At 49.3% G+C, this 14931-nt stretch overlaps 1 protein-coding gene across 5 annotated transcripts in view; it reads right to left on the reverse strand.

Annotated features, from left to right (window-relative positions):
• Positions 1-14931, reverse strand: part of NRF1 (nuclear respiratory factor 1) — an 82984-nt gene that overhangs the window by 26066 nt on the left and 41987 nt on the right. For 3 of the 5 annotated variants that reach the window (XM_081927143.1, XM_081927144.1, XM_081927146.1), the window contains exons 6-9: positions 13954-14160; positions 11223-11417; positions 7114-7215; positions 2109-2266 (exon numbers count right to left, since the gene is read on the reverse strand). In XM_081927143.1, coding sequence (XP_081783269.1) covers positions 2109-2266; positions 7114-7215; positions 11223-11417; positions 13954-14160 — 662 coding nt within the window. Of the gene's footprint in view, positions 1-2108; positions 2267-7113; positions 7216-11222; positions 11418-12195; positions 12241-13953; positions 14161-14931 lie in introns of all 5 variants that reach the window. The other 2 variants (XM_081927145.1, XM_081927147.1) reach the window with 2 other exon arrangements.

Here is a 14931-nt window from a genome sequence, read left to right on the forward strand (position 1 = left end):
ACAGCTGCTTCCGGGTTTGCGGTGTTTGGGAGCCAAAATGTCCAAGAACTAAGCTGTTCGAAAACCAAGGTATGAATGTAATAAAAACTTTATTATTTGAACCTCTGCACGCAGCCATTCTGGGTGTAGCATATAATACCACTGCGACTATTAGTCTGCAATAGGAAAGAACAATGCCTTTTCTCTCTGGTTTCCGTATCTGTCGGCTGCAATCCTGTTCGCTCCCGGTCCAGTCATCGCCTCACTCCCGCACAAGGACTGCTTGAGTCAGCTCAGGCGCTTGGAGGCTTGTTAACAAACCCTCGGGGGACGCTATTAAATCCGCTGCCATCAGAACCATTTCCCCACAGCAAAGCAGCCTTTCCTGCCGATACCCCAAGCCAGTCCTCCTGCGCATCTGAGGCTTAGAAGCCAAGCTGGTTTGTGTGTGTGTTGGCGAGGGAATCAGCTTCGAAAGCAACAGAGGTCTGATATTGAATGTTATTGCGGAGTCAGTGGAGAGGCAGGGCACCCCACGGCCCATCGCCACAGGTGACAACATTCAGACTGTGTGTGTGTGCTGTTCAGGATGCTCAGAGGTCAGGGAGAACACCTGTTGTGCCCTCCTTGGCCGCAGGGTACTGTGAGAAGGATGCAACAGCTCACAGCAGGGTGGGGCGCCTTGATGTGCCCCCCAAAAGACTGAACCCGTGGCAACGACCCCCTCAGCTCCCCCACACTACGCTCCTGTCGTGGCTAGCAGCCACCTGGCTATTGTCAAGGGCATTTTGCCGCTGGTGATGTGCTAACATAGTCAAATGAGCACTTAATAAATAAGCAAATAAATGGGAAATTCGTAACCAAATCCCTTTAAAAGCGAAGACGCAGATAAGAAAAATGGTGTAAAAAAGCACAAAGATGGAAGTAATCTAATTAGACACAACAATACAGTAAGAGTAAATTTTTTGAGGTCTTAGAACAAAGGAAGGAAGTCAATTTGTGTTTATGTATGTAATGATATGGTTTCGGTCTGTAGATGTGTGCTTTTTCGTCTTTGTTTAGTTTAGTTTTGTTTCCTTTGCCTTTTTTTTTTTCCTTTTCTGTTTTTTTTTTTATATGTTCCGGGGATTTTTGTCTGTATAGTACTATTTTGGATTCAATGTTTGTAATTTTTGTTATGATTCTGTATTGAAAAAAAAAATCAAAAAAATAAAAATAAAAGCGAAGACGCAGGTATTTGGCTACCCCACCATCCTTCTCATCCGATCCTTAAGTTTTCTCAAGCAAGCTCGAGAGCCTGTTGCCCCATCACCTTGGGGGTCTATTAACAAAGAGGAGGGAAATATAAACGGTGCAATGCTTTGATGGTATTTTATCGCTGTTCTCAGCTGGGGTGTTTTCTGTCACCAGCCGCCCTGCCTTCCCGGAGGGAAGCAAGCGAACGAATGCTGCGCCGTGCTTCAGAACTGCAGAACTCTCTTAGAAGAGGGCCTCTTAAAAGCAGACTCGCCGAGTCTCGTGAATCCCAAAACAGCTCTAGGTAAAGGTAAAGATAAAGGGACCCCTGACCATTAGGTCCAGTCGTGACCGACTCTGGGGTTGCGGCGCTCATCTTGCTTTATTGGCCGAGGGAGCCGGCGTACAGCTTCCGGGTCATGTGGCCAGCAGGACTAAGCCGCTTCTGGTGAACCAGAGCAGTGCACGGAAACGCCATTTACCTTCCCGCCGGAGTGGTACCTATTTATCTACTTGCACTTTGATGTGCTTTCGAGCTGCTAGGTTGGCAGGAGCAGGGACCGAGCAACGGGAGCTCACCCCGTCGCGGGGATTCGAACCACCGACCTTCTGATCGGCAAGTCCTAGGCTCTGTGGTTTAGACCCCAGCGCCACCCGCATCCCCCCAAAAACAGCTCTACTGTTGGCTAAAAGAGACTTGACCTTTTGCAAAACTACCCAAGGTGAGATTTCATGAGCATTTTGGCCAATTCCAGCTATAACTTTGCTTCTTTTGCAAGTTAATTTAAAGGGAGGTTAGGTAGCAAGGAGCCATTGGCCTTCACCAAACCGGCCCAGCACCCAAACGTCAATGAAGACCCCACGTGCCCAGTTTGTCGACAGTATCTCAATACCTGTTGAGGGCCATGGTGACTGTTGCCCCTTGCTGCATCTCTTGCGATGCCGCCACCGCCGCTTCTGCCAGGGATGCCACTGCCTGCGTGGCTTCTGAGGCCTGGGTAGTTTGGATCGTCATCTCTCCGCCCTGTAGCGTTGCCCAGTTCTGCTCCACCTGGTGGGACGGAGAAGACGAGAGAGGCATGACGGAACTCGCACCCTCTGAGAAAGTATCCAGGGACCGTTCCTGCTTAGGTGCATCTCTCTCTCTCTCTCTCTTTGGTTTTTCAAATAAGAATTTCACCATCACATATCCAACATACAACATAAGAACAAGATTCCAGAGAATCTCCAGTGCTTCCCCCCCTCCTCTTCGTGGGTCGTATTATTAATCATTTCCTCCTGCAATTTTTATAATAAACTTTTATAACCCGAGTGGTACCTCGGGTTAAGTACTTAATTCATTCTGGAGGTCCGTACTTAACCTGAAACTGTTCTTAACCTGAAACACCACTTTAGCTAATGGGGCCTCCTGCTGCTGCCGTGCTGCCGGAGCACAATTTCTGTTCTCATCCTGAAGCAAAGTTCTTAACCCGAGGTACTATTTCTGGGTTAGCGGAGTCTGTAACCTGAAGCGTATGTAACCTGAAGCGTATGTAACCTGAGGTACCACTGTAATCCAAATCTCCATTGTATCCAAAATCCACCATTAAACAACAAGTGTTATTCCAACCCTACTAACCATTTTATCTGCCTTACAGTGGTTTTTAAGGTCAATTATAAATTTCCCCCATTCCTTATTAAATTTTTGGTCTTCCTGATTTCTGATTCTTCTGGTCATTTTTGCCATTTCGGCATCATCCACCATCTCAACCAGCCATTCTTCTCTGATTGAGACTCTGGCCTCTTTCCATCTCTGGGTCAGCTTGGGTGCATTTCTCAATGCCAGGATTTTGGTACGTGGAGGGGCGATGGGAGGGGGTTTTCTTTTTTTCTTCTTTTTTATTTTTACCCTCCCCTCCTCTCCACTGCTTCCCTTCACCTGTGTGACATCTTCCCAACATATTTTTTTTCTAGTTGCTTTAACAAAATAACATGAAAACTAATAAATTATAATTACTTCTTTTGTCCTTACACGCTTAACAATTGCCTATTAGGAGTTCTGCTTTAACACCTTATTTCTTCATTTATTCCCATTCTGTATAGAATTTTTGATAGGAGCAGCCCTTGATTGCTGCAGTCATTTTTGCCATCTCGGCAAACTCACAAATCTTAACTTGTCATTTGTGGTACTTCTTCTGTTTTCCAATATTTTGCCATAAGTATTCTTGCGGCTGCGGTTATATACAAAAATATATTCCTTTTGTCCTTGGGTATGTTGTTTGCTAATAAACTCAATAAGTATGACTCTGGTTTTTTTGAAATAGAGCTCCCGAGGATCTTTTTGATCTCCTCATGTACAGTGGTACCTCGGGTTACATACGCTTCAGGTTACAGACTCCGCTAACCCAGAAATAGTGCTTCAGGTTAAGAACTTTGCTTCAGGATGAGAACAGAAATTGTGCTCCGGCGGTGCGGCAACAGCAGGAGGCCCCATTAGCTAAAGTGGTGCTTCAGGTTAAGAACAGTTTCAGGTTAAGAACGGACCTCTGGAACGAATTAAGTACTTAACCCGAGGTATCACTGCAGCTTGTTCCAAAATTGTCTTACCGCCTTACACCCCCACCACATATGGTATAATGTCCCCACCTCTTTCATCTCCATGGGGAGAGCATTTCATAGCAGGTCTCTGGCTTGATCCCCAATGACATCTCCAGCTATGGCTGAGAAGATTCTCTGCCTGAGCCTCAGGAGGGAGCCAGTCAGTGTATGTAATCCTGGGCTAGATGGACCAATGGGTTTCAAAGGGTGTAAGTCAGTTTCTTATGTGCCTGTTTCGGAAGGGCGGTGGCTCAGGGGTGGAGCATTTGCTTTGCATGCCGAAAGCCCCGGGTTCAGTTCCTGGGGAGCCTGTCTACCTGAATTACCCAAAGGTGCAACTCTGCAGGTCAAGGGGGAGAACCCACACTTTGCATACAAAGAAGTCCCAAGTCAAGTCAATGGCATCTCGAGCAACAGGAACGACTAGAGCCTCAGGCAGGAAGAAGAAGAAGAAGAAGAAGAAGAAGAAGAAGAAGAAGAAGAAGAAGAAGAAGAAGAAGAAGAAGAGGAGGAGTAGTAGTTTGGATTTGGTATCCTGCCTTTCACTCCCTTTAAGGAGTCTCAAAGCGGCTAACGTTCTCTTTTCCCTTCCTCCTCCACAACAAACACTCTGTGAGGTGAGTGGGGCTGAGAGACTTCAGAGAAGTGTGACTGGCCCAAGGTCACCCAGCAGCTGCATGTGGAGGAGCGGAGACGCGAACCCGGTTCCCCAGATAACGAGACTACTGCTCTTAACCACTACACCACACTGGCTCTCAGGAGAGTCCAAGACAGTGTTTCTCAAACTTGAGTCTGCAGCTGTTGCTGGATTATGTTAGTACAATCATACCTCGGGTTAAAGACACTTCAGATTGGGCGTTTTCAGGTTGCGTCCCACGGCAACCCGGAAGTAACAGGTTACTTCTGGGTTTCGCTGTTCGCGCATGCGCAGACGCTCAAAATGAAGTCACGCACATGCGCAGAAGCAGCAAATCATGACCCATGCAAGCGCAGACATGGGTTGCGTTCTGCTCAGGTTGTGAAGAGGGCTCTGGAACGGATCCCATTCACAACCAGAGGTCCCACTGTACAGTGGTATCTTGGTTTTCGAACGGCTTAGTTGTTGAATGAGTTGGCTCCCAAACGCCGCAAACCCAGAAGTGTTCCAGTTTGCGAACGTTTTTCGGAAGCCAGACGTCCGGCGCGGTTTCCGCTTCCATGCAGGAAGCTCCTGCAGCCAATTGGAAGCTGCGCCTTGGTTTTCGAACGGTTTCGGGAGTCAAGCGGACTCCCAGGACGGATTAAGTTCGACATCCAAGGTACCACTGTATTTGTATTGTATTTACATTGTAAATGTATTTCACAAAGAATAAATGGTACTGGGGAAAGGAGGTGGCAGCTAGCGGTTGGTTGGTTATTCTATTCAGCCGACGTGGCAGGGAACAGGCTGGGGCCAGACTCAATTGCAGGAGGCAGCGACTTCGTATTTTCACATGCTCGGAACAGGAAGCAAGTACATTAGGCAAGGTGGAAGGTGCCCGCTTTCACCGAGACAATGAGGGGCTTGTCTTCTGAAACCCCCTTTGATGCATCGGATGGAATTTTCAGGGACAGAAATCTCCCAAAACAAAACAACCAGTTTCCAGCCGGCCTTTCAAATGCAAATGCCGGCGTCTCTGGGAATAAGAGCTGTTTCTGTGCTGCCACCTATTGCCCTGAGAATCCTATCCCTTTCCAGAGAAGCGCGGGGCTTCGCCACTCCGTCCTGACACAAAGGCCTGGAGACTTGGACTCGGGTCCAATAGAAAAAGAACAGGCGTCTCCCTCTCTCCAAGGGGAGTCTGTTCTTCCCAGCTGCCCACACACAAGTTTTCAAGAAAGTTAGTATTCGCTTCCCCAGCCTGGGCTTTCCAGACCCAAAGTCGCTCGCTTTGCCTCTGCCAGAACACCTATGTCATGGGTAGGCAAACTAAGGCCCAGGGGCCGGATCCAGCCCAATCGCCTTCTCAATCCGGCCAGCAGACAGTCTGGGAATCAGCACGTTTTTACATTGGAATATTTCCTTTTATTTAGAATGCATCTCTGGGTTATTTGTGGGGCCTGCCTGGTGTTTTTGAATGTGTGCTTTTATTTAAAATGCATCTCTGGGTTATTTGTGGGACACAGGAATTCGTTCATTATTATATTTTTCCAAAATATAGTCCGGCCTCCCACAAGATCCGAGGGACAGTGGACCGGCCACCTGCTGAAAAAGTTTGCTGACCCCGGACCTATGTGAAGCCTCTGTTTAAACCTCCTGATTCTGCCCCAGCTGAAATGAATCTTAAAAACATCCACTGTGCAAATGTGCTAGGAGGCAGGGAGTCATATTTCTGCATATCTATTATTCCTTGCCATCAGGGTAGAGTATACCCTGTACAAGGATGGCACTGAAAAAATGATCAATAACCACCGCAACAAAGTCAACTGATTAACACCAAGAGAGTTAACAGAAAACAAGACCTTAGATGGTATTTCTTTTAATTTTTAAACACTTTTGCTAGCTGTTGTGGAAATGGATATTGCTGATAGATCCACCTGGCTAGTTCTTCATGAAATACGTAAAGCAAATTTTTGACCTATACCGGTCACTATGTGCAAAAATCAGAACCCAGAGGAAAAAGGGCTCTACTGAATCATTCGTTCTCATATTATTATTCCACCACCATTCATCATTAGAGCTTATCAGGGCAGTTCAAAACATAAAAGTACAAGACAAAAAACACGTAATAAAAACAAAAACAAACCAATAACCCCACCTTCCCCCTAACCCCCATGTCAGCAAAAAGCACATCTATTTGTGGGTCCGCATCCAGGCGGACATAATGTAAAAATAACGGTTTTATAAAATGTACCAGTCACTTTTCCAATTTTAAAAAAAGCAAGCTCTAATGGCAGCCATTTTGCACACAGCAAAATGACCTTAAACTTCAGAAAGTCAGATTCATTCAGCCCCGCTCACTCAGTCCAGCAGGCCTCCACATTTGGCTCACAGGTGGCTTTCGCTAGGCCTGTGCCTTTGCAAGAGCTGGACCACCAACTGATAATCAGCCCTTTCCTTTATCAGATGAGGGGCCAGTCCCTCTGAAGTCATCACTCATCAATATCCGAATGGCACCAGGGGACTGACAGCTGGGAAGCTCCACCCACCTGTCAAAGCTGGCGCATGGGAGATCAGGATTCTGCCCAGCGCCTGATCTGGTCCCCCACACCTGAGGGAGGCAAAGCAGCCTAGCTGCCATGCGGGTTCAGGGAGCTTGTGGAAACACTTTCCATGCGAATTTCCAGGACATCGCCACTCACCTCTCCGTCGGTTACTGCAGAGTAGTTGACTTGTGCGACAGTAACGGTGGTGGGCAATTCGGAGGCATCTGCCAAGGTCGCTACCGTAGCTCCTGTGCCAACCTGCAATACACAACGGTAGTCAGCGAGATGCCGCCAAGGGTTGCCTTTTGAGTCAGCCTGCTTCTTAGGCTATGATCATACGCATCACACGGTCCAAGTTAAAGAAACACAATATGTATCTCCCTGCTCATTCAGATTTCTAGCTTGGTCCCAAGCCCTGCAGCCAAGCTGCTGGTTTCAAAATTTATTTATATGGGGAAAAAATAAAATATATCGGCACATTCTTTTCCATTCTGAAGGAAATCAGCCCTGAGTGCTCACTGGAAGGACAGATCCTGAAGCTGAGGCTCCAAGACTTTGGCCACCTCCTGAGAAGAGAAGACTCCCTGGAAAAGACCCTGATGTTGGGAAAGATGGAGGGCAGAAGGAGAAGGGGACGACAGAGGACGAGATGGTGGGACAGTGTTCTCGAAGAGACCAGCATGAGTTTGACCAAACTGCAGGAGGCAGCGGAAGACAGGAGTGCCTGGCGTCCTCTGGTCCAGGGGGGTCACGAAGAGTCGGACACGACTAAACGACTAAACAACAACAATATTGGCACAAAAGCCAGTGATCTCTACACCAGTGTTTCCCAACCTTTTTTGGGCAAAGGCACACTTGTTTCATGAAAAAAATCTCGAGGCACACCACCATTAGAAAATGTTTAAAAAATTAACTCTGTGCCTATATTGACTATATATAAAGTAACTCTCTTTAATAGGAATCAAATAAACACAAAGAAAGTATTTTATAATTACTTTATTATGAAATAGTAAGTAAACAGAAATATGAAAAATTATAAAATACTTTATTCAGTGCGCAACCTGGGCCTGTTTGGCTGAACACAAAGCTGATATTCTGGCTGGAATCGAAGAAAGACACACACGTAGCTCTTCGTCAACAGCTCTCAGTCTCTCTCTGTATTTAGTTTTTATAGCAATCATGCTTGAAAAGCTCAACTCACAGAGATATGTAGTGGAAAATGGGAGCAATGTCAAAATAGCTTTGTTTGCCAGAAGGGGGAACTCCTTGGCAGTTTCCAACCAAAAACTGTCCAAAGGTAGATCAGCAAATCTTAGCTTGAAACCACGATTTTGTCTCAGTTCAGTTAGTTCTTCCTGCTCCTGTAAAGTCATGTCCTTTCCACCAACTGATGCTGAACTATAAGGGTCCCTAACCCAGTCAAGGCATTCAGTGGAGACTGAAGAGAAATAAAATGACAACTTCCCCTCGAGAGTTTTTAAATGTTTACCTATTATCTCACACAGTGCAGCAGTGTGAACACCTTGCCATTGCTTGGTGAGTGTGAACATTTCAAGATTGCCACTTTCCACGTGTTGATGCCAGAGTGTGAGCTGTGAGCTAAGGAGTGCTGGAGATTTTTGCACTCTTGCTCAGTTCAGCACTGTGCACACCTGTGCACTGTGCAGGCACTTATGGCAAGTCACAACTGGCCGAGATGTGGAAGGATTTGTGTTCATGTATGGTCTGGGAATGTCGTATGAGGAACTCCAACCTGAGCGAAAACAGGCATATGTGGTTGGTATGTTTGTATTTGCTTGCAAGCTAGACCGCAGCTTGACTGTGTATGCGGCTCTACATCAGTAAAAGCACTTGGAGGAACAATCTGGCCATTGACTCTCAGCTTAACTAACCTCGCATGGCAGTTGTGCGAGGATGAAGCGGGGAGCAGAGAACTGACTCTGCAGGTAGAACATCTCTGTGCACAGGTGACACGCCACGTTAGGAAGGAAGAAGCGCTCGCTCACATCCACCTTCCTGCAAAAACCACCCAACGAGCGCCACAGGTATCTTCATTCACACGTTCAGGCGAAGCACCGCTCTCGCGCGTCGCTGGCGAAAACTCCCCCGCAGCAGCCGCAGCCACGCGCGTGCAGGGCGCGTGGCGAGTCTGGGGACGGGGGTGGGAGGATCTTGCATGCTGATAAGGTGCGCGTGTGCGTCCGTCCGCGCGGAGGGGGTGGGCTGGAGCGCTGACTGGCACCTCGCCACCTTCCCTCAGCGAGCAAGAGAGCGAGCGAGCAAGCAAGCTGCGGCTCCCTCAGCCGCGGTAGCGCCGAGAGGAAATCCGGCAAAGAGCTCCCTCAGCCAGTCGAAAAGAAGCGAAGCCGCTCGCTCTTTCTCTCTCTCTCTCTCAGGGAGCTGCCGCCGCCGGCGCGCTTCGAGTCCCAAAGTCGAACCGAAGTGGAGAAACGCGTGGGAAAGGCGAGCGGCGGCGACCCTTTGGCCCGCCTGTCCCTTCCGCCACCCAGGGCAGCATGAGGAGGGGCTGCTTGCCTGCTGCTGCCGCTGCCGCTGCTTCCAGCGTCGGAGAAGGAGCGCAGGGACGCCGCCGAAGCCGAAGGAGAGGCGGGGAAGGCGCGCCTAGGAGGCAGCTCGCTCGTGGCCCCGCCGCGCTCTGAGGGGACGCCGCTCGTCGCCTTTTCTCTTCACTGCCTGACTCGCCCGTCTCCCTCCCACGGCACACCAGGCAACGGAACACCGGTTGGGAAACACTGCTCTACACAATAGCTACAACGCCTAGACCCCAGAGAAAGCTTGAGTCACACTGAAACCAATGAGACAGTCAGTTGTGAGTAAATCAAGAAACCAATTAAACCAAGCAGGGGCGACATTTTTTAGATTCAGGTTGGCCACATTTGCACATCACACCAAGCTAAGCTGTGACATAGCACAAACACACAAGTGCACTAGCTCCTGAGGAAGAGACCGCAGCCCCTTTGTTCCTCCAAAAATGAATAATTTCTGGGTCTTTGCATGCCAACCAAGTATTTTGGAGAATGATTCCTATTACTCAGGGCCAGAACTCCTCAGGCCTAGAGCTATTTGCCAAAGTTGGACCCTGGGGTGACATGACACAGAATATTGTTTGCACAGTACCAAGGAACTGCAAGAGAGCTAGTGTGGTTTAGTGGTTAGAATTGGACTAGGACCTAAGGTAAAAGCTAAAAGGTAAAGGACTTCTGGACAGTTAATTCCAGTCAAAGGAGACTCCGGGGTTGCGGCGCTCATCTCGCTTTCAGGCCAAGGGAGCCGGCGTTTGCCCATAGGCAGCTTTCCAGGTCATGTGGCCAGCATGACTAAACCGCTTCTAGCACAACAGGACACCATGATGGAAACCAGGGTGCATGGAAATGCCGTTTAAAAAGCAGAGACATCACCTTGCTGACAAAGGTCCGCATAGTTAAAGCCATGGTTTTCCCAGCAGTGATGTATGGAAGTGAGAGCTGGACCATAAAGAAGGCTGATCGCCGAAGAATGGATGCTTTTGAATTCTGGTGCTGGAGGAGACTCTTGAGAGTCCCATGGACTGCAAGAAGACCAAACCTCTCCATACTGAAGGAAATCAGCCCGGAGTGCTCACTGGAAGGACACATCCTGAAGCTGAGGCTCCAAGACTTTGGCCACCTCATGAGAAGAGAAGACTCCCTGGAAAAGACCCTGATGTTGGGAAAGATGGAGGGCACAAGGAGAAGGGGACGACGGAGGACGAGATGGTTGGACGGTGTTCTCGAAGTGACCAGCATGAGTTTGACCAAACTGCGGGAGGCAGTGGAAGACAGGAGGGCCTGGTGTGCTCCAGTCCAGGGGGTCACGAAGAGGCGGACACGACTAAACGACTAAACAATGACAACAGCACTACTTGCACTGGTGAGCTTTCAAACTGCAGGAGCTGGGACATAGACCAGGACCTAAAAGACCAGGATGTAAGAGACCAAGGTCCAAACCCACAGTCAGCCATGAAGCTCACTGGGTGATCCTGGGGACCAGTCACTGCCTCTCAGCCTAAGCTACCTCACAGGGTTGTGGGGAGTGAATGAGGAGAGAGAAAACCATGTACATCACCTTGAGCTCCTTGGAGGAAAAGTGGGGTATCATCAACACAATGCAATAAAATAACAAGAAGAATTGGCTACTGCGCATCTGGGGCACATTTGGGGCCAGAATGCAAAGCTTCCGGGCCAATTAGAAGCCCGGGACCCTCTTTGAGCTGCTGCAATCCTCACCTGGATGAGAGAGACTGTGCCGTCGGGATTGCTGAAGGTCTGGACCACGGTTTGGGACGGGACCAGGTGTGCTATACTGTGTGTTGCTGTCGCAGGCTGTGTTTGTTGATCCTCAAAAGCGTAGAGCAGGTCCTCGCGGCCGTGCTGTTTGTAGCAGTTCTTCACAATGGTCCTCAGTGCCTGAGTCCAAGACACCTGCCGGATTAAAGAAGGAGAGAAGAGGCATATTCAGGGATACCATATCCCATTAAAAATACAAAAGCAAAACAGAAGCAAAACAAACACTGAAGTAACCAAGCTCTGAAATATCCCTTAAATTGAGTGATGGGATCTCTGGTCAACTTTACTCCATAAAGAGCTTTCAAAGCAGAAATGTACTTCCAATGGGGGCAAGATTAAGAACACAAGACGGGCCGGCAGGATCAGGCCAAAGGCCTATCTAGCCCAGAGCCCTGTTCGCACTGCAGCCAACCAGGTGGCCCCACAGAAAGCCTGCAAGCAGAACCTCAGCTCAGCAGCATCTGCCCCCCCTGCGACCCCCAGCAAATGGTACTCAAAGGCATTGTGTCACGAAAAACCACTAGCGGTGGGTCCCCAAATCACTGCAAGTCGACTAACTAACGTACGGTGTGAAAAGGGTGTCTCTCGCCCACATTAGCAATTGTGAAAATTGCTGAATGTTAACTGCATTAACTAAACCAGGACAAATGAATGGCTTTCTCCATTCTGGGATTAGAGTGGACAGACAGGCGCGCTCAGAAGGCCTTTTTCCTTCTTCCGCAGAATCTTCCCGAACAGCCACAGAATGGAGGCAACTGGGACCACCCTGCTTTGCTCTGGATGTGCCGGTCTGGGGTGGGGAACGCCTGGCCTGGGAGCCAAATATGCCTCGCTCTGTGGTCCTCCCCAGGCCACGCCCCTTTCCCCCAGCTAAATCCCTCGCCAGCCCTCCCTCAAGTTTTAGTTTTTTTACCTGGCTGTGATGTGTCCTCGAGCTCTCGCAAGGCTCCTTGCTTCCCTGGATGGAGGACAGAAAGGGGTGTGCGAGTGCATGTGTTGAAACTAGCCTCCTTTACAAAGGTAACAATTTACATCAATTGCTCCGCCCACAGCTGACTCCGGCCCCACCCACTACTGGCTCGTGGCCCACGATGGAAAGTTGCCCAGAAGGGAGAGCTTGGAGCTCGGATACCCCAAGGGCTTTCTGCTCCCACATGACCTTGCTAAGAAATCAAGTAGGGACAGGGCCTTTTCCGGTTGTGGCACCCAATAGTTGGAATGCTCTCCCAAGGCCAATTCACATGGTTCGATAAGTTCGTAGGTGCTGGACATAGAATTTACCGTATTTTTCGCTCTATAGGATGCACTTTTCCCCCTCCAAAAATTAAGGGGAAATGTGTGTGTGTCCTATAGAGTGAATGCAGGCTGTGCGGCTAAGCCCAAAGCCAGAACAGGGAGACAGAGCGCTGCACAGTGCTCCGTCTTGCTGTTAAAGCTTGGGGTTAGCTGCGCAAAGCCTCCGCAGGACAGCGGGGTGCTTTCACCTCGCTGCCCTGCAGAGGCTACGAATGCTGTATGAAGGTGGGGGGAAGGCTGCAACGCTCCCCCCCCCACCGCCAGCCCCACAAGCTCGGGGGGCAGCGGGAAGGTGGCGAGTCGCCTTTGCGCTGCTCCCCGACCTGGTTTGGAGGCTGGCAGTGGGAGGAAACAGCGCTTCCCCCCACCGCCAGCCCCACAAGCTCGGGGGGCAGCAGGAAGGCGGCATGCCGCCTCTGTGCTGCTCCCCGACCTGGCCTTTGGGGCTGGCGGTGGGGGAAAGCCAGCCCCAAAGAGCAGGTCGAAAGGAACCCAAAGCCTGGGCTCCGGAGGCTTCGGGTGAACACACCTTGAACACACAGAACGCACCTTGTTTTAGAGGGGGAGAACAAGAAAAAAATATAATTTTTTTCCTATTCTCCCCCTCCTATGGTCCGGTGCATCCTATAGAGCGAAAAATACGGTGTTTGCTTTCTTCTTATTATTATTATTAATCACATGTTAATTTTATCCGCTGCGTTGCGGTTTGCTTTTAAGTGCATTCTGAAATTGTCTTATGATTATTATTGTTGCTTCCCCTTGGATTGTGAGCTGTCTTGAGCAGTTTGCTGAATTATAAAGGCATGATAAGACTTCTGTAAAACAGAGAAACGTTCTGCGCTTTCCCACGGAGCGCAATCCGTGGCGGCTTTTATTTAATTCAGTTTTGCATCTCCAGAAGCAGGCTGGGATTCAGCTTCCGGATCTGAAAGGCTGGCTTAAGTAAGCGGGGAATACCAAGGCTTTTGCTGAAAGCTAAGGGAGAAACGTGCGGGATTCAATGCGCAGCGATGTGCTCTGATGGCTGCTGGTATAACAGCTGCTAAAAAAACAGAGAGGTAAATTCCTGGAGGACAGGTCATTAGCGGCTGCAAGCCAAGATGGCCAGGAATGTAACCACTATGTCCATAGATCATATGCCTCTTGGGAACCAGATGCTGGGGACTGAGATCCAGGGAGGGTCTCTTCCCGTAAATGCCACGCTTGCAAATTCCTGGGGTGCCTGGCTGAACCCACTGGGAACAGAGAGCTGAGCACCTTTGGCCAGAGCTGAGATGGCCACCCTCTTGTGTTCTTACCTGATCTATATGCTATTTTGGTCCCAAAGCACTTCCCCAAGAGAGATCTATAAGCTAAGCCTTTCCACTTGTCATACCAAGTCAGAGCCCTTTGCTGAAGCAAGAGGACTTTCATCAACACACACCCTCTGCTTCTGCTCCTCGGTCCGGACGTCGCTGCGGACGTTGGCCCACGGGATGTCTTCGGGCCACCAGACGGGCTTGCAGCTCTCCTTCCCCCAGCCCGGCTTGCCGCGGCCCGTCGAGTATTTCAGCATCTCGGGGATGAAGGCCCGCAGCTGTGCCTGTGGCATTAAAAAGAAATCAATAAATAATCAATCAATCAATCAATCAATCAATCAGCATTCAGAAATCAACGTTCCAGGAGCAGCTTGGGACATTGCATACACAAAATTCTAAAGGAATGGCTGGGTTCAGTCCACATGAGAACAGATCTGCAGGGGCAGTTTCCCCCAGTTTCAACTTGGGTCAGGGGCACGGTGAGCAATTATCATCACATGCCCTGAATATTTGACCTGTATCACCAGCTTTTGCTTTGAAAATTCAGAGCCACAGCAGAGGCCTTCCAAGAGATTTGGGATTTCATAGCCTGGTTCTAAGATAGGAAGAACATTTTTTGCTAGGTATGACTGCAATGATCCTGAAAGATTGCAATTTTTGATACCGACTAGGGATGGGCGATATATCATCCAAAACAGATGTCAAGGAAATAAGGAACTATCCTACTTTTAAAAGACATCTGAAGGCAGCCCTGTTTAGGGAAGTTTTTAACCTTTAAAGCCCTATACGGCCTAGGAGCCCTCGTACCTATGGGACCGCCTCTCCTGGTATATCCCATGGAGGACCTTAAAAGCATATTGGAGGTCCCGGGCCACAGGGAGGTTAGGCTGGCCTCAACCAGAGCCAGGGCTTTTTCGGCCATGGCCCCGATCTGGTGGAACGCTCTGTCACAAGAGACTAGGGCCCTGCGGGACTTGACATCTTTCCGCAGGGCCTGCAAGACAGAACTGTTCCACCAGGCCTTTGGCTAAGGTCTGACCTCTTCCTTTGGAAAT

The sequence above is a fragment of the Podarcis melisellensis genome (assembly GCF_964234715.1).
Source record: "Podarcis melisellensis genome assembly, chromosome: 10".
NCBI lineage: Eukaryota > Metazoa > Chordata > Lepidosauria > Squamata > Lacertidae > Podarcis > Podarcis melisellensis.